Source organism: Acipenser ruthenus, chromosome 23, assembly GCF_902713425.1.
Source record: "Acipenser ruthenus chromosome 23, fAciRut3.2 maternal haplotype, whole genome shotgun sequence".
Taxonomy (NCBI): domain Eukaryota; kingdom Metazoa; phylum Chordata; class Actinopteri; order Acipenseriformes; family Acipenseridae; genus Acipenser; species Acipenser ruthenus.
The window spans coordinates 18,227,436-18,253,240 of record NC_081211.1 but is presented as its reverse complement, the minus strand read 5'-3'; the positions used below and the strand labels follow the sequence as shown (position 1 = coordinate 18,253,240).

The 25,805-nt window shown below is 37.6% G+C and overlaps 2 protein-coding genes across 2 annotated transcripts; both read left to right on the top strand.

Moving 5' to 3' along the window:
• Positions 1 to 1,192: 1,192 nt before the first annotated feature.
• LOC117413071 (steroid receptor RNA activator 1-like) lies at positions 1,193 to 6,577 on the top strand. Its single transcript, XM_034021809.3, has 5 exons — positions 1,193 to 1,276; positions 2,702 to 2,830; positions 3,321 to 3,538; positions 3,845 to 3,953; positions 4,624 to 6,577. The coding sequence occupies exons 1-5, from the start codon at positions 1,252 to 1,254 to the stop codon at positions 4,812 to 4,814; spliced, it is 672 nt and encodes a 223-aa protein (XP_033877700.1). The 5' UTR covers positions 1,193 to 1,251; the 3' UTR covers positions 4,815 to 6,577.
• Positions 6,578 to 7,684: 1,107 nt separating this feature from the next.
• Positions 7,685 to 24,435, top strand: LOC117413401 (HMG domain-containing protein 3-like). Its single transcript, XM_034022548.3, has 21 exons — positions 7,685 to 7,795; positions 9,334 to 9,481; positions 9,808 to 9,982; positions 10,474 to 10,998; positions 11,217 to 11,315; positions 11,454 to 11,603; positions 12,089 to 12,474; positions 12,956 to 13,068; positions 13,382 to 13,474; positions 13,814 to 13,902; positions 14,068 to 14,169; positions 14,502 to 14,651; positions 15,060 to 15,364; positions 15,909 to 16,036; positions 16,470 to 16,601; positions 17,173 to 17,357; positions 17,655 to 17,874; positions 19,795 to 19,928; positions 21,710 to 21,823; positions 22,157 to 22,366; positions 23,100 to 24,435. The coding sequence occupies exons 1-21, from the start codon at positions 7,783 to 7,785 to the stop codon at positions 23,556 to 23,558; spliced, it is 3,930 nt and encodes a 1,309-aa protein (XP_033878439.1). The 5' UTR covers positions 7,685 to 7,782; the 3' UTR covers positions 23,559 to 24,435.
• Positions 24,436 to 25,805: the final 1,370 nt, after the last annotated feature.

Below are 25,805 nucleotides of genomic sequence, written 5' to 3'. Positions count from 1 at the left end.
TACTGAGCATGTACTCCCCTTAAAAACGGTTGCTGACAGTGCCATATACTGTGCCCTCCTAAGGAGGGGTCTCTGAGTCAAAGACAATAGACCCTGCCAACATACTGTCCATTGTTATTATTTTGTTGTATGTGGCCCATGTGAAGGCTTCTTTCTATCGCTTGGGTCTGGAAACACATGTTCTTTCTGATTGGTGAATATTTAATGTTGTGTAATGGTTGTTGATGTTGTATATTTAACATTTAACATCACACATCAGCTGGCTTATATGGTGTTAAATATTTCTATCATGTTTAGACCAAACCATGTTTTTTTCGTGGTTAAATTGTTAACTTCAGGTCAGCCCTGATTTGGCCATCACTATTGGTATTTCCAGGTCTTGCTTAGGCCAATGTTCTGGCTCAAGTTTATATTTTATTATTATTATTATTAATTGAGTCACCATGATTGTTTCAATTATGGTACCAAAGTGTAGAGAATGTGTGTGATTCACGATCACGAAATTGACAATAAATACTTTTTATTATCAGTACTACTGGGATCTCGATTTTTGTTTATTTGGTGCGTTTGAGACACCTAAATAAAATACACAATCAGTTTCCTTTAAATGATTTGTTTTGAAGATCTGAGAATTTAATGCCTTTGAGATCATGTTCAGTAGTTTGTTTTCTTTCTTATGTAAAATCCTGTATTAAAAACAAATATGACATCCATTACATTTTGGGTAGCCTCTTTTTCAGATCCCATGTATTGATACATGCAACATATATATATATATATATATATATATATATATATATATATATATATATATATATATATATATATATATATATATATTCATTCAAAATGGAGTGAGGTAGGTCTGGCAACATTCCATAATAACAAATCACAACGAAAATAGTGACATGTCATCTGGAGTGACGTGGAAGGAATGGTGTGTTTCACAAAGAAGGTAACTTACTACCGTCATATATATATATATATATATATATATATATATATATATATATATATATATATATATATATATATAGTATATGCTTTGTCTTATGGGTTCTATATTATTGAATCGTTCCATTACACATGTTAAAAGGAATTATTGTTTACTTCCTCTTCGAACAACCAATCAGCAGGCTGTAAAGTCACAGCCTATGCTCGTCTTCATAACATGCACTTCGTCTGCCAATGGGGTTTTACCAGTGCAGAACCCGGAAATGAAAGTTGAGTTGTGATTTGGCAGGGAGCACCATGGCAGAGTCGTACGTGAAACCAGGTAATGCCAAAAAAAAATTACAAAGAAAACACTTTTCAAATAAAATGTATTAAGTGAAAAAAAAAAAAAGTTTATTGATGTAGATATATGAATTTTTGTAAAATGTGCTGTTGCTTGCCGAATTTTTTGATATTGTTTCTCGTGCATATTTTCTTTTAATCGGTTGACAGACCAACTATTTGTGTTCAGACTTTTTATTTTTACGTCGATTCAAACATAAGTTCCAGTTATGAACCAACGCTTTCGATGTATTTACAGTTTACCTGGACAGTGTAAAGCGTGTTAAATACGAACATAACATTGGTGAAATGTTAGGAGCTATGGCGATAACGTATTTGATCGTAAAAATTGTTTCTAGGGACAATCATTTATTCAATACAGTATAAAGACAGTACAATCTAAGATATATTATTAATTAAAAACATACCGGTATGCAGTATACACATGTAAACATATACAGACTTCTGTGTGCTATGATTGTGCTACTTGTTTAAGTCAGACAATCCGAAAACTGTACAGAGTGTGTATAATCAAAGTTGTTTTTATCAGGAGCTTTACATACTGATTATATATTCTATCCCGGACATCTAAATGTGTTGATAACAATCACCAGGCTACACAAACAGAAGTACCATGAAGTAGGTTTGACAAACTATTTTTTTTTTTTCTGTTTAGCAAGATCCTACATAATTTTGCTGTTAGAAAACGTGTGTTTTTAAAAACCTGTGAGCCCCTGACCACAAGTTCTGTTTAGGAACAGCAGTTAGTTTACTGCTGCTCTTACGTCACAGTCAGAGCGGTTCTGAAAACCACCTTTCTTTTTTTGTGTGACCAAATCAGAATTTTGCTTAATAGGGCTGAAGTCATAGCGCAGTGTTTTGCGCTGGCACACAGATTTATTTAAAAATAAAGATCACTTACTTGACTTTGTAAGTTTATAAGTAAAAGTACAATGTCGCACAATCACGTTCAATACTGTACAAAAATAAGATTATTGGGTGGCATTTAATTCTTCCATTGTTTACTATCCTAATCAGATATCCTATTAGTTTACAATCTCTAAATGTAGCAGTAGCTGCATGCACTCAAGTTTCCACTTCTGATAATGCTTGCGACAAGGTACAGTAATTGGCAAGTATGCAGGCATATCTGCCCTGGCGCACAATAAGGTTACAGCACACACCCTATAGTTATCTTAATACTGAAATTGTTTTTGTACACTGTAACATTTTTAGAAGCCTAGAGCTGATATAGAGTAATCCTATATCTCTTATTTCTAAACTGTTTTTAAAACTGTAAGGACCATGCTTTTAGGATGGGCTGGAGGAACTGGGTTGGATTCTTGTGGTTTGAACTACATGATGGGCATAGAAAGGCTTTGTTTTAAGGAGATATTGGACATCATTGTTCTTTTTGTATTACTAGGTAATCAGGAAAAGGGCTGGAATGACCCTCCACAGTTTTCCTATGGCCTGCAGACACAAGCACAAGGGGTACAGAAGCGCAATTTCTTAAATAAACGAGTTCCCCCGCCTCAACTGGACGGGTCCCAAGGTAAGTGTTGTTTTACATATTAGCCTCTCGGTAAGGCTAGAAAATGATACAGCTTTTAAAGGGGTTTTTTTTTTTTTTTCGACACAAGTGTATATTTCTTAATTTTTCCAAAAGTAAAAAACAACCAACAAACTACGAATTAAAAAATAAACAACCTTATGATATAAAAGACCTTAAATGTGATACGTAACTGGTTTATTTTTAGTTTTGTAACTGTAACGTATTTGTCATATTGTTTTAATTCTATAAAAGCAGTAATAATAATTTAAAAAAATGGATTAAAAGCTTTCTTTAATCTTGGAAGTATCCATTTATCTAAAGAAATGAAACAAGACTAATGGAGAGGCGAAATAGTCTTTGTAATGCAGCTTTTTTTCTTCAAATTGAAATAGAACCCTACAATGCTTGTGATTTTTTTTTTTAATTGAGCAGGTGAATACTTCATGTTTTTCACAGATTTTTCATGGTTGTTATATCTGCTCTGTTTAAGTTTCTTTGCCGAGTGGAGCCCCACTGCCTGCCAAACCTTTGTCTCCTACTTTGCCACTGGCTCCACCTCCATCCACAGTGGTGCTGCCCGCCCGCAGGCTATCTGCAGTGGACTCCACAGCCCTGTCGGCCTCGGCTCATACAGAGTGTGAGGCCAGTATAGAGGATGTGATGGGGTTACTGGACTGGGCACTGACAGCCTGCAGGACGACAGTCAAGGTAACCATTAAAGGAGCTCCTCTTATCTTCCCTTTTGTATGCTTAAAACACAGACATATTCTCTTTCTAATTTTGTATTTAATACAGGTGACAGGTTAGGCCCTATTTTAATGCATTAGGGCAGTCAAGCGATTGTATTTAATTGATACAATTACTGCATCCATCTCATTCAAATTTGTTTTATTACTAATGTTGTTGTTATTATTATTATTATAATAATAGTGCATTAGTGCATATATTAAAGGCTTTTAAACCATTGCATGCAGGAAGACTCTTTTTTAATGCACCTGTCATTTGGTTTTTCAGAGGCAGGTTTGTGATGAAGTTAGTAAACGGCTGACCCTGTTCCAAGAGATGTGGATCAGTGGAAAGCTATCGTCTCCTGTAAAGAAGAGAATGTACTATCTGGCACAAGGTAAAAGGAGTGCATTTCATAACCACTACATTTTATCAACATCTTTTGCTGGAATACTTGAATCCAGTGTATGGGTGCAGGGCACCCATACATATTCCCACACTTTAGAGTCTTCAATAGAAACCCCCTTATTCAATTGTGATAAAACTTGCTTTAGCAAAAGTTATCTTTGCATAGTTACATAGGACACAATTGTATTTTACTTCCCTCTGGAGAACTGTTTAACCAAGAGCTGTCCAACGGTTTCAGACCTTTTTGTTTTAGAGGTTAAGTGGGCTTAAAATTCTGAAAATTCTGATGCCAAAATGATTTCTCTTAAAATAACAAATCAAATACCCAAGCCATGAGAGCAAAGCTGTACAGCATATTTAGGGGTTCTGATTTTTTTTTTTACTAAAAAGTTGACTAAATTGTAGGAACTACACTAAGACAACGCTTCAGTAGTTTTTTGCTAATTAAAACTGTACACAACATCAATATGCTGTGACTGCACTTGCTTTAGAGTACATATTGTCCTTACAGTCCATTAAAACCTTAAATGTGATTCTTCAATACAGCCATAATGTTGAGCTCACTGAGACATTTGTCTTGAGATCCATCCGTTAGACAGTCAAAACCCAGCACCCCCAAAGTTAGGTGTACACTATTCCTTGTGTTTTGTGTTTTACAGAATTGAAAAAACAGAACTGGGACTCTGCTGATGAGACTCATCGCTCCCTGATAGTGGACTATGTCAATGAAGTCAGCCAATGGATGGTGGGGGTGAAAAGGCTAATTGCAGAGACCAGGAACCTCCCTACTGAAGTCCTCAATGCTGAAGGACCAAGCCCAAAAGAAGACACGACCCAAAACACCCAATAAGACTAATGAAAAAAGTGAAAGACTATATATTTGCTGTGATGACAGCAGAGATAGACAGCAAGTTTGGGATTTATTTTTTGAACACAAAGCTGCTGAAGTTGTTTCATGACATACAAAGAGTTTGAAAGAGTATACTTTGTTATTCCATGCATAGTTATCATAATACATAGGAACATTATTTTTTTCTTAAAAAAAAAAAAAATAAGAAAAAGCTTTGTAAAGCTATCCAACACTTACACTGTTGTAATATTGTTAAACAGTTGAAATGATTATACTTTATTGAATGGATAACTTGGTTTGGAGATGGTTATGTTTGGTGGCTGTATTATTTTAAATTGATACCAATGATATTGACATTTTTTCATATAAGTGATGACAGGTATGGGGCTCCATTTCCAGCTGTTTTTAGGAAGGTGTATATAAAAAATCTATAGGAAAGCTAACAGTTTTACCCCTACATCACAGTGATCAAATGTGATTATGCAGTTACTGGAATAACCGCCTGATTTGATTATGTTTCGGTTTCTGAATTCTTTTTGTACATTTTGACTTGATTTTAAGGGTTTGAAGAACAGAAACAAGTTATAGTGGTGGCTGGTACAACCCATTAAAGTTAAAATTGCTGCTAAGTCAAGAACATTGTCACTGACTCTATTCAGAATACAGCTTACTTGAACCTTCAGTACCTGTATTATCCAAGGTGCAATGTGGTTTGCTTTTTGTTAGTGGTTTCATTTATGCAAAAGAAGACTATGCGTACATATTGGTTTTCCAAATTGAAAGACCAAGGCTTTTACATTTTTGTTATTAAATGTTTAACAGCAGTATGGATATGTGCAAACTGTTCAATTGTCTAGATGTTCTCTGATGATACAATTGTGTGTGATGAAATGATTGGCAGTGTTAATAATTAGTGGCTTCACCTATAGGGGTAGGCACCCTTGTATCTTACTTTTCACTCCATTCCATTCCATTGCAGAATGATTTTTTTCCAACCATGTTGAAGAACAGTGACGGAATTAAGGACGTGATTAGGTCAACTAATTTAGCTGTTTTCCCTTGACGCTGGTCCAGTAGTGTAGTGCCTTCATCAAGCCATATAGTTAGGGCTTGAAGTTTTCGGGTTTTATTTTTTAACATATTTTGAGACAATTCTGTTTCCTAATTATTCTCAGAAAAAGCTTTTCATCACAAAACAGTATAATTTGTTTTTACCTTCATATCTTGACTGAGCCTGATAAAGTTTCGCTTAATTTTTATTTCAAACAGACGTAACAAATTACATTAATTGCTCATTGCTGATCCTAATTGCATTTCATTCTTGCAATTGGCTAGTTTGTCATTGTGCTTTTGTCATTTTCACTAATTTAACAGAGTTGTCCTGACAGAAATACCCAGTGCGGAGTGCACACTGATAGCAAGTACATCATTTAAAATCTCCTTGATTTGTAGCAAAGAAAGAAAAAATAATAATTAACCCAGTCTTTAATTAGTAGTTTTCTTTATTAGGAAGCACAAACAGCTTAACAACTACTAATTAACATTTAAATGGAGGTAGAGATTTGGAAAATAAAACCCGAGAAGTTCAAACCCTACATATACTATATGTACTTCCTCCTGGAACAACTTTACAATTGGCAAAATATGATCAGGGCTAATAGTTTTGCAGTACTAAATCAGTTTGGGAGCTTGGGGTAGCATTCATATGTACAATTCTTTAAAGCATTAAGTTATGAATAATTAAATAAAGCGTTGTTTTCCAAGCATGATCTCTGCAGACGTGTTATGTCCTAACATTATTCACGGACCAGTTTTAACAAGAGTGCCTGTAAAGGAAAAATGTAGAGCTCAAAATAAATAGGGAATGTAAAATATTACAAAGGAGATTTTCCTCAAGGTTTCAATGGGAGCAGCTACATTTCTAATCGAAGGTTTTAATTTGAAGTGGAAAAGCCTGGCTCAAAGTAAAATTAAATCACATCAGGAGGTTTGTGTCACGAAGGTATTTGATCAAAGATTGTGCTTGCTGACATATGGCTAGAGATATAACACCAATTATTAAGCTAACACTTTTATAATGCCCAGTGGATGTAGGTTTATCTTCTTAATATTTGCTTTTAAATTGGAGAAAGGTAGATTAAGCAAATGCACAGCAGTCTTCTAGGGCAGTTTCATGAAAATCAACCCTTATTCTATTCATAAAAACCTATTTTGAAAAAGCATGTCCTCAATAACTAATGAGTTTAAGATGCGTGTACATTATAAGGCTCACTGCTTCTATTTTTAACACAATAGGCCTACTACTCTGTTAAGTTGGAATGCAGTCAGCAGAGTGCATCAGTATGTTGTTACCATTTAAGTATGTTATTCGGTCTTTTGTAGCTTGTAAATAATGATTTTGTATGCAAGTTATTATAAGTTACCAGTTATATGCTTTAAAAAAGCCAAGTAAAAACAGCCTTCACATGTGTGATGAGTTAGTGCTGTCACCCTACATCCAGGTGAATTGATTCCAAAAGTATTTTTGCACATAAAAAAGTATATATGTGCACATTAAAAAGCATTTAGTTGTATTCCAAATGAAGCATTATTTTAATAAATGAAAATAACATTTTATAGGCCCAAATAACTCATTTTCTTATGCTGAAAATATTGCTTAAATCATGCATTTATTATATGAACCCTATTCCTGTGTAGCACACCAGATTATCGTTGTTTATAATATTATTTAGAAAGGTAGCTATGCGCGTTTTTTATGACACTGTACTTCAACCTAAAAATAGAATCTGTCTCTTTAAGAAAAAAACAGTTGTTCATTTGGGCATAGATATTTTCACGTGTCTAAAACGTCGCCACCTATTTGTTCATGAACATTGATCCAGTAACCTGATTGGCCAGACGCCCTAGCAACACAAGCGCCATCTTGGATTAGGCATGGAGGAGCAGAGAAGTCACTACAGTCTACTTTATGGATGCAGCAGGTATAAATTAATGGGGCTACGAGGGTGTTTGCAGACTTTATAGAAATATAATTACGCGAAGTAGGTTTGGGTGTATCAAGTGGGATCTAGAGGGGGTGTGGGGGTCTTAAAACGCCGCTGGAGGCAGGGTTGCAATAAGGCTCTAGCTCATTGGATGCTTGGTCGGGGCCTGAGTCAGTATGAAGGCACAAGAATAACCCATGAGATTGCTAATGTGGGTGGCGGAGGTAGACAAGCGATACAGCTGTTGAGGTGGATAAGGAAGGAGAGGTGTCTAAAAATAATTCATATATATGTTTTAATTAGTTATAAGGATTTTCAGATACAAATGTAATGCTTGCTTCTCATTATAACCTACTATCAACCTTTCACCACTGAATATGAACAATTTAAATGTACCGTTTCTTATTTGTTTTACCATGTTGATGTAGTGATGCGTAGTACGAGCTACACACACACATATCACTTGCTTGATTCAATCTGGGTTATGCGAGTCGTGACAGCTCTGCAGCAATGCCATATTCTTTTTTTTCATTCTGTTCAGCTGTAGTAAATTCTGCTTTCATTTCGCTTTACAACACATTGCCCTGGAAATCTTATTGCCATACTCCATACCGGTAAATTAAAACTGAAGTCGTTTTTTATATAATGTAACTATATAACACAATGTGAAAAATATACATTTCCTCTCCCAATTCCAATTTATCAGCATAACAAAATCTCCATTCAGGAGAAATGCAAATGCATAAAAGTTTCTGGTATGATACTTGAGCATCAACAATCTTGATATAGTTTACCTAATTTTATTACATCAAGTAGCATAGACACAATTTAAAGCTGGTGTTTTATAACTGTATTTTGCTGGGGGTGAAATGATACTTGATGCTTGATCACTATGCAGTATCAAAAGACGTGATTGTCTGAGGATACAACTTAAATCTCGTATCTTGTAAAGCGCTTTGTGATGGTGGTCCACTATGAAAGGCACTATGTAAAAATAAAGATTATTCTTATTATTTTAAATGAGATAGGAGAGCATGTAAATAGCAATGTAGTGCTTTTAGCCATGTATCAAAATACACACTTCCATCATTATACAATGAAGTACCAGTATCTCAACTTCCTGGAATTATAAACAAACCACACTGTAAACAAGGCCTGCTTTATGATAAAGTAGTGCAGAGAAGACTAAATACACCCCTTCCACTGTGTTATCCTTTAATGTGTTTAAAGGGAATACAAAGTTTCCCCTCCTAAAGATAATTTAGAATAAATGTTTATCTAAATCAAATAACTATTTCCTGTAAAGTGCTGTTTACATTACAGCAACACGATTTTGCTTCTGTATTATCTTATAAACAAGAATGCACAGGAAACTAAACCAATGCATTCTATTTTAGTGAAGAATTGAACATGACTGTGCTATTATTACAGTATTAATACAGTACTGCAACCTCACTGTAAATTATACTCGGTTGAGTACAGTAGCATACGCTACTGTGGTAGAAGTCAACATTCTATTTTTGTCTGAACACTAGTAATGGATGCTGTTTATGAGGGGACGGAAGTCAAGATAATAACGGAGGAGGTGGAAGGATGCTACGCTTTTATGGAGGTCTCGTCACCCAAAAAGAAGAAGAAATGCAAAAGCCACGGAGAAAGTTTGCAAAAAGCAAAAAAGCCAAGGTATTGTATGCAGAGTATAAAACGTTACATTGGTTAATACATCTGAGCAATAATGCAATAATTTTAGTAAAGAAAATCCCAAGTCATAAGTACTGAGACCTAGTTTATTCTTATTAAAACTGCTAAACGATTTGCCATATCATTTGTCCAACCCCCACCCCCCCCCCAAAAAAAACAAAAAAAAACAAACAAACATTAAAAGCATGATGACCAATTGTAAACACACTGTTTAATAAAATTCACATTTGTATGTATTTTGATGCATGGTATTTTAGGATGTGGTCACAGAACTCTGCTCTAGCAGTGTCCGTGTGTTTTTCTTTTAGGTCTGCATACCTGTTGTACTACTTTGATATTCACCAGAGCATGCAACAAGAATACCCTCACCTTCCTCAGTCGGAAATCAACAAGAGAATTAGCGAGAACTGGAAAAGACTGAATGTGGCAGATAAGGGATATTATTTGGAGAGGGCCAAGCTTGAGAAGCAGGGGATAGATCCAGTGAGTTCAATTCAAATTTTCTAGTTGGAAAAAGCCAACCAATAAATGGTCACCTACTGGATATTAAGGCATGCAAAACCACAAAATATATTACTGGTTTATCATCAGTAGACCCTGAAAGAATGGGTCTTTTGCAGTATTATATATTTAAGTGAAAGTGCCCGTCGATGAAGGCTCTACTGTGTGGGAGTTGACTGGAGTTATGCGTCCAGAGCTAAAGGCGAACACGGTAAAGAAAGTCAAGGTCAACTACCACACAGTAGAGCCTTCACTGAGAGGACACTATCACTATTAGAAAAGATTGTTCTCTTTATTTTCTTTAAAAACACTTGAAAACCTAGATTTACCTTGAACTTCGGCTGAGTATTCACTGTACAGCAAATAACACAAAAAACTTAGATATACAGTAGATGTTATCCTATATAAACTGGTAACATCTATAAGAACAAATATCTCTGTAAAGCTCAATTCCTCACTTTATTTTTATCCAGGATAGTCAAGTGGCAGGGCCTTCAGCAGATGTGCCAGGATTTAGAAAAATCCTCCCCCGCTCCAATTATGTCCTCATCCCAAAAAGCACAGTGCCAGAGGAGAGTGTGGCACAGCAGGTGGACCTGTGCTTGAGGCAGGGGGAGCCTGACAGTGAGGCTGCCCCTCAGACCCTCTCTCATGACACCCTGTTCTCCCCTATGGGCCTGGGCAGCGAGGTGGAGCTGCCGGAGCACTGTATCGCCATCGAGGGTCTGACGAACGAGACGGCTGCTGCTCTCAGCCAGTCGGGAGCACTGCAGGAGATCCTGTCTCAGTTCTCTAGCACCACACAAGGCAAAGAGCCAGCTGCTTTTGTACTGGAAGAGGAACCAGCTGTGGAGCTGGTTGAGGGCCAGGCCTATGGAGCAGTTAGTGTTGTGATTGAGGAGACTCTTGTGGATGGATCAGGCACAGTAGCTGCCCCCACCACCACTGGACAACAGACTCGGGATGAGGGACATCTTGTGACTATCATCCCAAACCAGGTTAGATCTGAGAAGCTTGTTTCTTATTTTATACCATGTCATAAAAAGATATTCCAAGATCAGGGCTCCTTGGTGTTCGAACAAAATCCTAATTTATGATAAATGATACTCAACCACCTCTTACTGCATTGAACTTGACTAGCCTTATGACTACTGGGTACCGTTATGTGTTGGTTAAGTTGTGGTTAACAGCCTCTTTGTTGATTGTCTTTCTGTAGGAAGTGGCAGAAAACAATGTCTCATCGGGATCCAGTTCTCTAATTTTGTTGCCCATTAATACCAAGCCTGACGCAAGTGCCAACCCTTCTTTTAAACTGGTCAGTAAAGCACACATATATATATATATATATATATATATATATATATATATATATATATATATATATATATATGTAAAAAGCATATATATATATATATATAAAAGCAGCCCTAAAGTTTTGTGATCTCTTTTTTAGTCAATAAAGTACACCCGAAGGGGGCGAGGAAGCTGCCGGACTCCGGGCTGTTTGTTTTCCTACGTCACACGACACAAGCCCCCCCAGTGTCCTCAGTGTGGGAAGCACCTAGGTGGAAAATGGGTACCCAGCTCCAGTTCAGAAACATCAGTAAGTAAGAGGGTGTTTACTTATTGCTTCTCTAAATATTTGATACATCATATAAATACTCAATGTTCAATGCATGCTATCAGTGTGTCTCTGTGAGAAATCACATGCATAGTAATATAACAGCCTTGTTTGGTTTTATTTACATACGGTGCAGATGCAAAATCTACACCGACTTTGTATTTGTTTACACTTTAGTTTAAACATACTTTTATGCACAATAAAGAAATGGTTGACAAAACATTCCATTCCTCAATAATGACCTCATTTAATTCTAGGAACTTTTTTTTGTGTTAAACATCAGATTTTTATGCAGTCTTTCACCGATCAACATTTATCCATTCAGTCTTCTAGACTGAAACTGGGAGATGTAGCTTTTATAAATTATATAATGCATAACACATGAATCAGTTGTGTGAGGGAAAGCAAATTTGTGTACCGACTATTACACACTGTCAACTAATATTGTGTTTAATTAACTGTCTCAGGGGAAGAAAGCACTCGCCAAAGCAGCAACGACAGGCAACAAAGTGCCCTCTAAGAAGCAGCAGGAAGCTTCTGGTGAGACAAGCCGGCCGTCCCTTGAGACCTTTGAGGCAGTGACACAGCTGATTGTCTCAGCATCGTCCTATGAAATGAACAGCGAGCCTCAGTGGAAGGAAGTGGTTGTGGAAGAGACTGCTGAAGTAGTGAGCGCTCTTCAGAGTGGTAAAGAGGAAACTGCAGAGGGGATTATGAAAAAACCTGAGAATAATGGGACCAAGGAGGCAGGGAAAAGGGGGAATGCAATTACAAGACAGTCAACAGCAGGGGGCACAAACTGCAAGACTCCAACCTTGTTGATTCATTCTACACAAAGTACTGCTGCAAAGAGGTGAGACAAGCTTTGGGCTTCATGATTTGTTAATTTGTTGATTTCAGTAAATTTACAGAACATCTGTAAGAAACAGTGGTCTCTCACTAACATGTTGCTAATTGGCACTACCTATACTTTATCCAAAATCTGGTTCCTGTACCCCAATGCTAATGCTATTTCAGTGCCTTTAGTTGAATTTGTAAGTTATAATTTGAATTTAATAATTGAACACCCTAGCATGGGAAATAAAACCACAGCAATTCTGCTGGAAAGTTTTGTGTGTTTTAGAAATGATAACAAGATAGTATGTTTTTTATATTCAATATAATATCAGTTATTATTTAATACTATCATGCTATTGATTTGGAACAGTGCTATAAAATCTATTCATGATCAATTTTAGCATGTTACTGCTTTCATGTTAATCTGTTTGATAAAAGCATCAGCATCAGCGTCAGCATGTTCATTTGTGTAACAGAAGAGGCTTGTTTCCTTCCAGCCTCCCTCCTGTGACAAGTGCCCACAGTGCGAAGAGTAAAGGGAGAGAAAAGCCAGCAGTGGTTGCACCCAAGCGTCCTGTCCGAGCCATCCTCCCTGCTCCTGCTCAGTCACGTAAGGCTAGTTTGTGTAACTGTGGGCTCGTTCACTTGACACTTGATGCAGTTGTCTGACTTTTCACATAGGACTCTTTCCTCTTTTGTTTTCTTAAAATTGCCCCATACCTACACTGTCTAAGAATCTGAATTTACAAAATTAAAAAATACACTTTATTACTCCTATAATCTTGTGAAACCAAAAAGTTATGTTTGAAAACAGATGGTTGAATTGCACAGTAAATCACACAATAAATCTATCAATCTAGCAACCTTTAATACAAGGTGTTGGAAATGTCATGGCTGATTGTTAGCTATTTCTTCTCAAGCAGGTCCTGAGCTTGGGGCTGCTTATGTTCAATGGGTAGCTGTGCCGCCAAATAAACTAAAAGACTTTGAAATGCCTAAAAACAACAGCAAACCAGGTAAGCCTTTTCTAATATCACCTCACTGGAGTATAGTAGAGACTAGCTCACCCATCAAACGTGCTTCCAGAACTTTGGTTGAGCTTGACCCACCTGTTCTAAAAAATTTCGGAGAGCTGCATTCATTGTTTTGGATGCAGTAACTGTGAAGTTAATAATAATTACAGTATGTAGTACTGTACCTGTGAATATGCAGTTATTTTAAATTCCTTTGACATCAGAGATGTACAGTTTTTTATAATCAGCATGGTTTTTACTGTTGAGAGACAAAATAGTTACATAAAAAAATGATTTCAAAATAATTGAAGAAACAGACAGTGTGTTTTTCACTCTCTGCAGTAAAGCGGTCCTGTGTGAAGGTGTCAGGACTCAAGGCCAATACATTGAAGCATCTGGGACATCCTGTCAAACAGACGGTCGAGGAACAAGTGAGTTATGCCCTTCATAGGTTTGCTCAGAAATAGACTGATTTTGACAATATACCCACTATGCTGCTACTTTCTAATGTTAGTTTCTAAGGTAGTAAATTGGAGCTGTGGTTCTTCAAAATGCTTTAAAGTTTTAAGTCAAGTCGTGTATTTCATTTTCTTCAGGCAGTGGCAAGCCTGACAGATATGAATCAGAATGCCTCGTCTGAAAAAGGAGTGAAGATTTTGTCCATTTTATCTTATAAACATAATCCCAGCACTTCTCTTGTAAGTAGAGACACTTCTCTTTTTATCAATAATTATACACTTTATAATTGCATTGGTATTTTCATAAGTATAAACAATTTAATGGGTTTAGAAGATGTTTTCTCATCCTTTTGCAGGTTTTCAGTTCCATAATAGCATTTCCTCACATGTCTACCCAATTTGTTTCCCCTGTCTTTTCACCTCCTGAACCTAAGCAATGTGTTAAAGCTCCTGAACAAGGGCCAAGCCTTGGAATGGAGTTGACAACTTGGTCTTTCTGACATGTTTTCTTTAAAATCGATTGGATCACCGCAAGGCTCTCTTTTAAAATACCTATATGGTCTGTTTACTAGGATCTTGGATTGTCAACAGCACGGGGCAGAGGGAAGTGCAAAAACCCCTCCTGTGACTATGTGTACAAAAACAGACACAAACCGCTGGTGTGTCCCAGCTGTGGCTGGGATCTTACCAAGGACAAGCAGGGCAAGAAACCAAAACTCTTTGTAAGTATTATTCAAGACAATTCCATATCTATTAGATCATTCATTGATGATTGGGCCGTGCTGATAAGCCGTGAGAACAGATATTAGTTGACTGTGCTGGTTTCTGTTGTATCATGTATAAACTAATTCTAGAAAAGTCATCCCATGTATTAGCAAAATAAATAAACAGAAATAATTAGTATGTTATATATGAGATTTTGTTTAGCGGTAGAAAATTAAGATAAGGTGTTGTGCACAAAAAAAATGACGTTATATATATATATATATATATATATATATATATATTTATATATATATATATATATATATATAACAAAAAGCAAATGTATCAACTTTCTGCAACTGTAATATGGATCTTGGCTCTAGAGTACCCTGTTGTCTCCTTATGGTGTATTTGTTACTGAGCAGGAGAACATGTCGATTCCTGCCCCTGCCCTGCTGGACCCCTACCAGCCCCTGAGTGCACCCCAGCAGGAGGTCCAGCGGCAGTCCACCCTTCAGCTCCTGCGGAAGACAGTGCTGATCCCTGAGAGTGAGGGGGAGCTGGCCGAGGCCATGGCTCTGATCCAGGAGCTCAATGGAACTCAAGTGGTTCTGTCCATGGGCAATGAGGAGACCATTGCCATTGAGCAGACAGGCTGGCCCCGCTACTATGAATCTGCTGCCACTCAGTGTGCGCTCTGTGACTTTCCCCTCTTTAAAGGGGGACAAAGGTATGCATCTACATAGGTGCTAAGAGAGGAACTGTTGTGAAATCTGCTGAGGTAACAAAGGGAATGTACCATCTACTATTGTGGGTGGTTTCTAATTTTCTATCGGTTTATTATTCACCAGACTTACTAGCTAATTATTATTATTTATTTCTTAGCAGATGCCCTTATCCAGGGCGATTTACAGTTGTTACAAGATACCACATTATTTTTTACATACAATTCCCCATTTATACAGTTGGGTTTTTACTGGAGCAATCTAGGTAAAGTACCTTGCTCAAGGGTACAGCAGCAGTATCCTCCACCTGGGATTGAACCCACGACCCTCTGGTCAAGAGTCCAGAGCCCTAACCACTACTCCACACTGCTAATGTCCTTTTTCAACAATGGGGACTGTTTTACAAAGGGCTCCCAAAGCTGAATTTTAAAATTGAGTGTTGTAGAAATGACTGCTAGGGGTACACCTGTCGTTTTTGTCCCCTCTACAACTGTGATTTATAAAGTCATTTTCTATTTAGAAACTCAGTGTTGCTTTTTTGTTTTTCAGCTCAATAGCCGGACAAGAGGACTGTTGGCTGCTGACTGACTCCCATATACAAACTGCTACTGTTCAACTAAAGATCTGTTTGAACCCTCAGTGTCTAGCACTTCACAGCTTTAATGACATAAATATGGGTAATTAACTACATTTAGAGTATTAAAAAAACGCCTATATCTGTATATTGGTAAACACGATTTAAACACAAGCTAAGAGAAACATATTAATTAAGTAAATAATTTCTCTGCAATGCAAAGAGGATTTATCAACACAGCCTAGTGCAGTAATTCATTTAAAACACTATCAAAGTTAATTAAAAGTAGAAGTTTATATAAGTAACGAAATTAACCCATCCTAATAAACCTTGGGCAAGCATTCTAATGATTAAGGGTCATATTCACAAAGCATTTAACTTTCTTTCTTTACAGGTATGTGTTGCTTTTTAACATTACATTTGCATTTGGTTAATGCTTTGTGAACACAGCCGTGTCTTTGTCTTTTTGTCTTTATTGATCTTGTTATGCTATCATAGATCTACAAAACCAATTGTTCTTTTTGTTTTTGTTGTAGGTCTCTTTAATGTTGGTAACAAATTGTTGGTGAGCCTCGATCTTTTTTTCAAGATTAGAAATCAGATCAAGCTTGGGCACAACCCTAAAGATGCAGCTTTACACATACTGGATACGGTTCAAAGCCAGCCTGGTAAAACATAGATTGTATTACTGTATAGCCAGTCCTAAACAATGTGTGGTGTTCACAGCCCAATGAAAGCTGGAACCATTCCTCAAGATCTTGATAGTAGTCTGATTGAATACTTACAGTGATAGATCAGACTTTGGTCTTCTTAAGTGAAAGATTACAGTGTTTTGTAATTATGTTCAGTTTAGTACCAAAATATGATTCAATTGTCATTATTTTGTAGTTTCCCTACCTAATAAGAAACCAGACTTCATATAAGCTTCTTCCCTCATTGAATTTAAACTCTAAGCATGGTATTGCTAATTTCGTAAGCAATTCTTAATCTAAAATAAACAACAATAAAGCAATTGGATAATGTACTGAATTAATTTAGGGACTTGTTTCAAAATGTATGACTGGTTTCAAAGAACCACATTAGCACTAATGTTGGACTGCCTTACATTAGAATCATTTAATTCTGTCAAAAGCAGCTCACATCTTGATGTCTGCATTTTCATTTCAGGCTTCTTAATACAGTTGTCATTACTGGTGATTTTTTACCAAGCAATATACTGACTGTTTGTGTCTTTCCCAGTAAATACACTGAACCCCAGTGAAATATCCCAGATTCAGGAGCTGCTATATAATGGATATTGGGCCTTCGAGTGTTTCACCATCAGAGACTACAATGACATGATTTGTGGGGTGTGCGGCATTGCACCCAAGATGGAGATCGCACAGAGGAACACAGAAAATGTACTCCATCTGAAAAACGTACAGGTAAGCTGGGAGGAGTATACTGTTCAAAGAACCCATTGAACACAGCCATTTACCATTATTATTCTTTTTTTTTATGTTGTCTCCAATCAAGACACATTAGTGATCGGTACCTTTGGTCTAGTGGTTAGAACAATAGTATGAAACATGGTTAAAATGAATAACCTGTTTCAGTCCTCCCAGGTGGAACCATAGTAGTAGCAGCACTCTTATGGAATACATATAAAGCCAATCATCACAAAAAAATAAATTGAAGTATCTTACCGCATGATTTGAACAGCCTTTCTTTGTCCTTCCCAGTTCACGTGGCCAGATTTCCTGGCCCGAGACGAGGTGAACGTTGATGATTTCTGGTCGACAATGGAAGGGGAGGCGATCGAACAAGCAGCGTTCCCTTCCAGCATGCCTGTTATTAAATTTGACGCCTCCATCATTGCTCCCTTCTTTCCCCCACTAATGAGGAACTCTGTCGTTGTCAACACAGAGAAGGACAAGTATTCCTGTGAGCAGATAGTGAAGGGTATGTACAACACTACAGGCAAGATACCGCGGGTCTGTTACATAAACTGCTTCTACAGTATCTTCTGTGATCCATGGTGGTACTTCTTGCATGTTGTTGTCCATTGTTGGTTTGCTAATTTGTATGGCTCTGCAATTAACTGTTTATCAACTGCAACAGTAAATAGTGGGTGAGTGACTTTGTACCCACTTTAGAGAGCCATACAGTAGTTGACAAAATGAAGATGGGATCCTAGAAAGTCCTGTCTTTCTTTTAAAAAGGTGCTCCAGTTCTGTGTCAGTTCCAATGTGCAAGTCCTTGTAAGTTAAATGAGTGCTAACCAATGCTGTTTTCTTACTGTATTTGCATTATCCATAGTATTAATAATCCCCCTTTGATTGTGCTGAGAATCTTTAGGTTAAAACTGTAGATAAACTTCTTGTACCTTTGCCACTTGGTCTGACTAGACAATTGGTGTGATTTTGCACTGTAACACATGAAATGATTAAGTACCAGGAAGCAGAAGCACCTTGTTATATATGTGTTGTCTTTAGAAATATCCAAAATAAAGTATAAAATATTGGCAAAAACAAAAAATGTTCAACTGAAGAAAAGGGTAAAAATGGATTTTGATTAGCACTTCTTTTAAACTTAATGGGGTTCATGTATCAAGTGTTTGCGACGGCATTAAGGCCATAGCGCTGAGTTTACGCTGGCCTTAAAATTGCCCTGTATGTATCATGACACCTTTGGCAAGTTAAGGCCGTGTTAGCACAACCAAAATGTGCTCCGTCGTGCAATGCACTCTGCCGCACATTAGCCATGCATTTTAATGCATGTCAAGCCTTAATTATATGCAGTTGTAGGTGGGAGTAATTTGTAAATGAAGTCTGTGATATTAAAATTTGATTCATGCAGCTGCGCTGGCTCTAAAAGGGTCCACAAATAAGTCTGTTTTCAAATTGGTCTTATTTGGGCGCAAACGAAAAGTCAGAAAGCAACTGATAGGAAAGAGGATTATGGCAGCAGTCATACCCTTTTAGAAATCTCTGAGGATGAAATTATAGCTAGGTACCGGCTACTTAGTTATGTACAATTGTTTGTATTCGTCGTAAAATGAACTTGGTTCATGAAGTTATTCTTTTCATTATGTATATTTGGTTTTATCCGTCATATAATAATAATGTAATATAAAGTCAAGACACTTAGTCAACACGAGTCATTTCTGTCTCTCCAGATGAGCTAACTGGCTTTAGTGGGTTAAAACCTGTACATTAATTTGTTTATTTAGCAGACGCCTTTATCCAAGGTGACTTACAGAGACTAGGGTGTGTGAACTATGCATCAGCTGCAGAGTCACTTACAATTACGTCTCACCCGAAAGACGGAGCACAAGGAGGTTAAGTGACTTGCTCAGGGTCACACAATGAGTCAGTGGCCGAGGTGGGATTCGAACCGGGTACCTCCTGGTTATAAGCCTGTTTCTTTAACCACTGGACCACACAGCCTCCCACATTTTATTTAAAACACAGGTTAGCCTCTCCAAATGACCTACCTATTGTTGAGTTGAGGTAGCCCATTTGGAGGGGAGGCGCTATTTATCAGATTAGTCTGTTAATCTGTGCTACTGGTAGCCCATTTTGAGCACAGGTGCAATGCATTTAAGCATTAAAATGCGGCAGCTTACGCCGTGCCTCATTAATTTTGTGCCAGTTAATACATTTGGGATGGAGTAAAATTAGTGCCGTGGCAGAGCGCTACTTTACACTCCGACAATTTAGCACTGCATCGGTCAATCTTAATACATGTCCCCCAATGTGTTTTTGGTCTGCGCATGAGTTGTGTTAAGTGTTTATTAACATGACTATCTTATGACATTTAGAAATGGTACAGTGTAGAAATGAATGACCAGTTGAAATGAAAACGTGCCTTGCATTTCAGGAGATATTGGTGACCTGGTGAGATTAATACATACAGGCACATTCAAACCAGATCAGATCAGCTCATACAGTGAAAAGGAGCTGAGAGACATTCTGAACTGCTGTGATATCCCCCACAGGCCAGAAGACACACAGGTACTGTATGGGAGTGTGAGCTCGAAACTTGTAAAAGTGAAATGTTATTTATATGGATATTTTAGGGAAAATTAGCAACATGAAGAAACCAACTGTGTAGGTTGATTTTGTTCTGATAATATTTTTAATGTTCACATCACATGTAGCCCAATGATAAATCGTTCATATTTAAGCCCTATGTGACCGTCTTCTTGAGACGCTGACTGAAATCCATTAGTCAGATTAACTTGCACTTGTATTGATGCAGCAGGGTTAACATACTGTAATGGTTACAAACCTTTAAAACAGGAATCTTAACGTCTGCTGGGTGTTTTGCATTTTTGGAAATAATGGATTATTTCTGTTGTTGCTTGTCAGTCAGAAGATGTTAATATGAAGGGGGTTAAGCAGGGATCCATTTAACACTGATCAGAATCTCCACTCCGCTCTCACAGAACCTTCTGAAATCAATATCCAGTTCTCTGCAGTGTAAGACACAATGATCTTATCACAACTATTGTTATATAAACTATTATACATGCAAACCCTGATCAACCTGAACTGATAGTCCTTGGCAGTAGATTAAACAACTTCTGCGGTCAGGTAGAAGCTGTTTCTGCCTGTATGTAATATCTTCAACAAGTATAACTTGTGTTGTTTCCCAGTTATACGACACAGTTCAATCCACAACCCAAATACACCACTGCCTTAACAAAACATGATATCTGGTGCTACTTTAGGTTAAAGGAAGCTCTGGTTTTGTCATTTTTATGGGTTACCTGTTTGTACTTGTACTCACTTGGTCACCGCAGCAGTGTCTTCTGAGCCAAAGCATGTTACTGGCTGAAAGCCTGTCAGTCAATAAGGGAAGCAACTGATTGGTTATTGACATGAAATAAGCCATTGAAGGGGTGGGGACAATTTCACTCTCCAAGTGAAATGATCCAAGAAGTACAAACGTTTTCGTTCACCCAAGGTAGTACCAGATAGCATGTTTTGAAATGAAAATACATGTTTCTCTCAAAACAGACTTATACAGTGAATAGATAGATGTGCATTGTGGAGATATTGTATGGAACATGTGTTAGCTACAGTGACTTTAAGGACCTCATTACAATTACATTATTGCTGCATTTCTTTAGCCATAATTGGCTGTAAGAAATCCTATTTGTTTGAGTTGTGAACATATCTGTCAAACTCATTTTGATGTTCACACCAATGCTTTTACAAACCCTCATCCATTCATCAATTTAGGCTGTGGTGAAATAAAAATAAGTTATTTCAGTCAAAAGGTGTGTCTTTTCTGGACTGAACGCCTGCAGTTCTGTTACAGAACCTGAAAATACTTTATTTTGAGTCAGCAATGAGTAATGGCCTTTTATCTTCAAGTTCCCGCTGTTGTAGAATATGAATATTTGCATACTGTTGGCTAGCAGTGACATGACTTTCCTAGAAATAAGGTAAGGCAAAGAGGCTGCCCTGAGTCCCCACCAATGTACTTCAGCTTTTCTGATCTTTAGCACAATCAGCCATTGTCTTTTTTCAAGACAAAATGCTGTTTAAAGTGCCAGTTGCAATGATGGCATTATTATTTCACTCTGTCTATATGGTTTATCATTATAGGTGTATTTTCTGGAAGCAAACCAGTGACCTAGGTCTGCTTCATTTAACATTTATCTCAGCACTAAAGCATTAACCTAATTGGAAGGAGCTGCCACCTTTTGGGCACTTTAGCTTATTCAGAACTTTCCCTGTAGCTACCTTGCTTTATAATATCTGTTTATCGTTATATACCTTTTCAGGAACAAATGAGAGTCTCTCTTTTGGCTCTTTATGCTTATATCCAGAATGGGACAGCAAAGCAGCATCCCCCTGACCTCACAGGAGGGAAGCTGTACAAAGTGTGCCCACACCAGGTAATGACAATGTGTATTTTGCTTCCAGGGTGTAAACCCTTCATTATTATTGTGTTGTTAGTTACAGTAGTCTCTGCCAAGCTTCTCTTTCATAGACGGGGATACCAGTCTGCCATTACAGGGAACTGTTTACTGCTGCTGTTCTTTTTAATAACAGTTTGTGTTCATATTGTTTTTTTTTTTTTTTTAATCACCCCTGTCCTGTGGTATTGCTACATCACTCATCTTGTTGCTGTTTTCACTGTTTAAGTACTTTTCTTTTTTTCTGATTTGTTTTTGTATGAGCTTTTTAGTAGCGCTGCCGTAAATGACAGACCTCTTTCGTCTCTAAAGGTTGTGTGTGGCTCGAAGTGCATAGTAAGAGGGGAGTCCGCCCGCGACCATGTTGATCTGCTGGTGTCCTCACGGTACTGGCCCCCAGTCTATGCAGTGGACATGGCCAAACAGGTGGCGGTCAGCACTGATGTCTGGTATCCAGAACTGGCAGCTCAGATGTGGGGAAAGAACCAGGGCTGCTTCTCGGATCCTATGGAATTGCCAGAGGTCAGTATGGGGCAAGATTTAAAAATGATATACCTTTCAATAAGTCAATTAAAAGGGTGCACAATTGTTCATTGTTTGGCAATTCCAAAAGGTACTTCTACATGGGATCTGTAAACTGTTTCCTTCTTAACAGCTTGTAGAAATTATTTTTATAATGTGTTTATTGTATCATTCTGTCTGCCTTTACACACATAAGGCCTTTTTTTGTTTGGAACAATATCCATATCATGTGATCAATTCTGTTATCACCACAAGCATCCTTACTAAGGAAAGCTTTCAAAACCAGATGATCTGCATAATGAGAGATTGCTATAGCAACAGACATTAACTGTGGTGCGATAGAAAGCGAGGTCTCTGTGACACTGCGCATTTTCTTTTATACACAAGATGTGACTGTTTCCTTTATTTTCAAACCTTAATTTCAGGTTTATAAAAATGGCTTGACTCAAGACTTTTGTATACGAGAGTGTAGAAATATGTTCCACTGTCCAAGCTGGTGGGTGACATCACTAGAGTAACTATAGAATGGGTTTGTGGGAATTAGCAAAAACTATTGTACGGTTTTGACGGCATTAGCACCAAGAATTGTTTATCATAGGCTGGACTTCACAAACTAGTGCCTTTGCCATTCATAGTTATAAGGCCATTTGTTGAGGTTTATAACATATTTAAAACATCCAAGCTGCTAATTACAGAGGATAGTTAAACCAACCGTTCTTTCCTCCCTTTACAGTATGTATCGTGCATCGAGTTACAGGACCAGCAGTATAACATGGACCTAACTGTGCCTGAAAACTCCACAGTGCACCCAATTACCAAATCCTCGTCTCGCTGGATTGTGTGCTCCGAGGTGGACCAGGAAACTTCGGGGGACCCCCTGTCCCAGCACCACTCTCTGTCCCTCTGTCGAGAACTGGAGCCCTACAGCGCCATCGTCTCCACCATACAGGACAGTAAGACCAGCAATGTGAGGCAGCAGCCCTTCTCCTTCGACAACGCAGCCTACTACTACCTCTACAACCGCCTCATTGACTTTCTTACCAGCAAGGACATTGTCAACAATCAGATTGCAGACATCCTGCAGACCTGCCAGCCGGGAGAGGTTGTGATCCGTGACTCTCTGTACCGCCTCGGAGTGGCTCAGATAAACACAGAGGTAGAGCCAGAAGAGGTGGAGGTGGAGCAACAGTAGGATTCTTCAGTCCTGTCCTCATTGGGGCTGATGCCACCACATCATACTTATTCAGCCTTCAGAACTCTGATAGAACTATATGTGGCAGCTGGTATGGTGCAGACTCTATAGTATGATGTATCTTACAATGCCTCCAAACTTCTTTTACAGAAACGTCTGTTTACTGTAGTAGTTTCTAAGCAGGGAAGTTATTAGTTTGAAAACCAAATGTTTGCAGAGATTGTTAGCTGGATTCCACTTAGTCTTGGCCATGTTATTACACTCCACAGGGTTGCATATACAGCGTGATAGTTTTCTTTTAGATCCTGAACTGTTTATATTGAAATGCATATCTCTTCCATACATCTACTTGCCCACGTAACACAATATCTGCTTTCTCAGACAGGCCTATCCAGGCTTGTTTTCTGCAAAGCATAAATAATAATAGCACTTCATGTCGATGTGAAAAAACAGGATTAAAATAATAAAGCACCTTTTATAAAGCTTTTGCTAACTCCCAAATTACTGGATTATCTTGTTTGAGTGGCTGGCCCCTATTACTGTCTGTCAGGCCTGGAGTTGAACAATGAACTGATCCAACAGTAAAAGTACCTGTGTAATTGTTTGTGCGCGGATCCCTACATTGCTCCCTTTCATCTGCTTCATCAGAAGCGAGCACAGAAGAAGATCCTGTGCTAAGCAGCCACGATGCACTGTTGGTAAGAATGGCTTTATTCACAGAACAGAGTGGATAAAAACATGCCTTCCATGAAGGTGGCTTGTAGATCTTTCTATAAATATGTTGTAAAACTGTTGTACATTTAAACTGTGAGCCAGCTGAATGCTCTTGTAAAACAATAAATAAAACATACAACTTGCTCTTTTGTTTTGAAAAGGACACGTTTGCGTTGTCATTATTTCACAAGAGTATGTTATTAGACTAATAGTTTACAGACTTATCTTATTTTAATGCCAAATGAGGGGAATGATAATAGACCTGAGTCTGAATTATTCCAGACCCAACAATGGTAGTTTTAATGGCAGTAATTAATCAGTCTATTTATTGATTCTGTAATCATTGAAAACACTTCTGTTTTGAATATCGTTTGGCATCAATTGAAAATCTTTTTGCTATTTTTGTATACCGTTTTCTGAAATACAAAGGAATTCCTAAAGAGTTTCTGTTTCTGCAGAAATTGTTTTCATTCCAACAAAATACAGATATCGGCTCCCTTTTGTCTTTTGCACTCAATTAGGTTGAATTACAGAAACTATGAATTTCAGTTTGTAGCTCATAGAAGTGGGAATAAAAACACATACATGCCAGTTCATGTTTGTCAGTTATGAGTTTACACAAAATATTTCCTGTTAGCAGAAGTATATGGAAGATATAACACCCTGTAATATAGTGGTACGTAAAATAATATATTTAGTCTGCGTATGAAAGGCCTATTTAATTTAACATCTGTTGAGTTGTGAATCTTTAGCAAAATGAGCCACAAGGTCTAATAAGTGCAACACTATTTTCTTTAATCTATCTCTATGAAGAACATAAGAACATAAAAAAGGTTACAAACAAGAGGAGGCCATTCGGCCCATCTTGCTCATTTGTTTGTAAATAGCTTATTGATCCCAGAATCTCATCAAGTATTTTCTTGAAGGATCCCAGGATCTCAGCTTCAACAACATTACTGGGGAGTTGGTTCCAGACGCCCACAATTCTCTGTGTAAAAAAGTGCCTCATATTTTCTGTTCTGAATGCCCCTTTATCTAATCTCCATTTGTTACCCGATCCTTGTTTCTTTTTTCAGGTCGAAAAAGTCCCCTGGGTCGACATTGTCAATACCTTTTAGAATTTTGAATGCTTGAATCAGATCGTTGCATATTCTTCTTTGTTCAAGAATGAATAGATTCAATTCGTTTAGCCTGTTTGCATATGACATGCCTTTTAAACCAGGAATAATTCTGGTCACTTTTCTTTGCACTCTTTCTAGAGCAGCAATATTCTTTTTGTAGCGAGGTGACCAGAACTGAACATAATATTCTAGATGGGGTCTTACTAATGCATTGTAAAGTTTTAACATTACTACCCTAGATTTAATTTCAACACTTTTCACTATATATCCAAGCATTTTGTTGGCCTTTTTTGTAGCTTCCCTACATTGTCTAGATGAAGACATTTCTGAGTCAACATAAATTCCTAGATCTTTTTCATAGATTCCTTCTTCAATTTCATTATCTCCCATATGGTATTTATAAAGGACATGT

Bases quoted from the DNA above. Each gene is read 5' to 3' on its own strand.
- LOC117413071 (XM_034021809.3), top strand. From the start codon at position 1,252: ATGGCAGAGTCGTACGTGAAACCAG. The intron at 1,277-2,701 runs GTAATGCCAAAA...TTGTATTACTAG, and splicing joins AGAGTCGTACGTGAAACCAG to GTAATCAGGAAAAGGGCTGG. The intron at 2,831-3,320 runs GTAAGTGTTGTT...GCTCTGTTTAAG, and splicing joins TCAACTGGACGGGTCCCAAG to TTTCTTTGCCGAGTGGAGCC.
- LOC117413401 (XM_034022548.3), top strand. The intron at 9,983-10,473 runs GTGAGTTCAATT...ATTTTTATCCAG, and splicing joins AGAAGCAGGGGATAGATCCA to GATAGTCAAGTGGCAGGGCC. The intron at 13,475-13,813 runs GTAAGCCTTTTC...CACTCTCTGCAG, and splicing joins TAAAAACAACAGCAAACCAG to TAAAGCGGTCCTGTGTGAAG.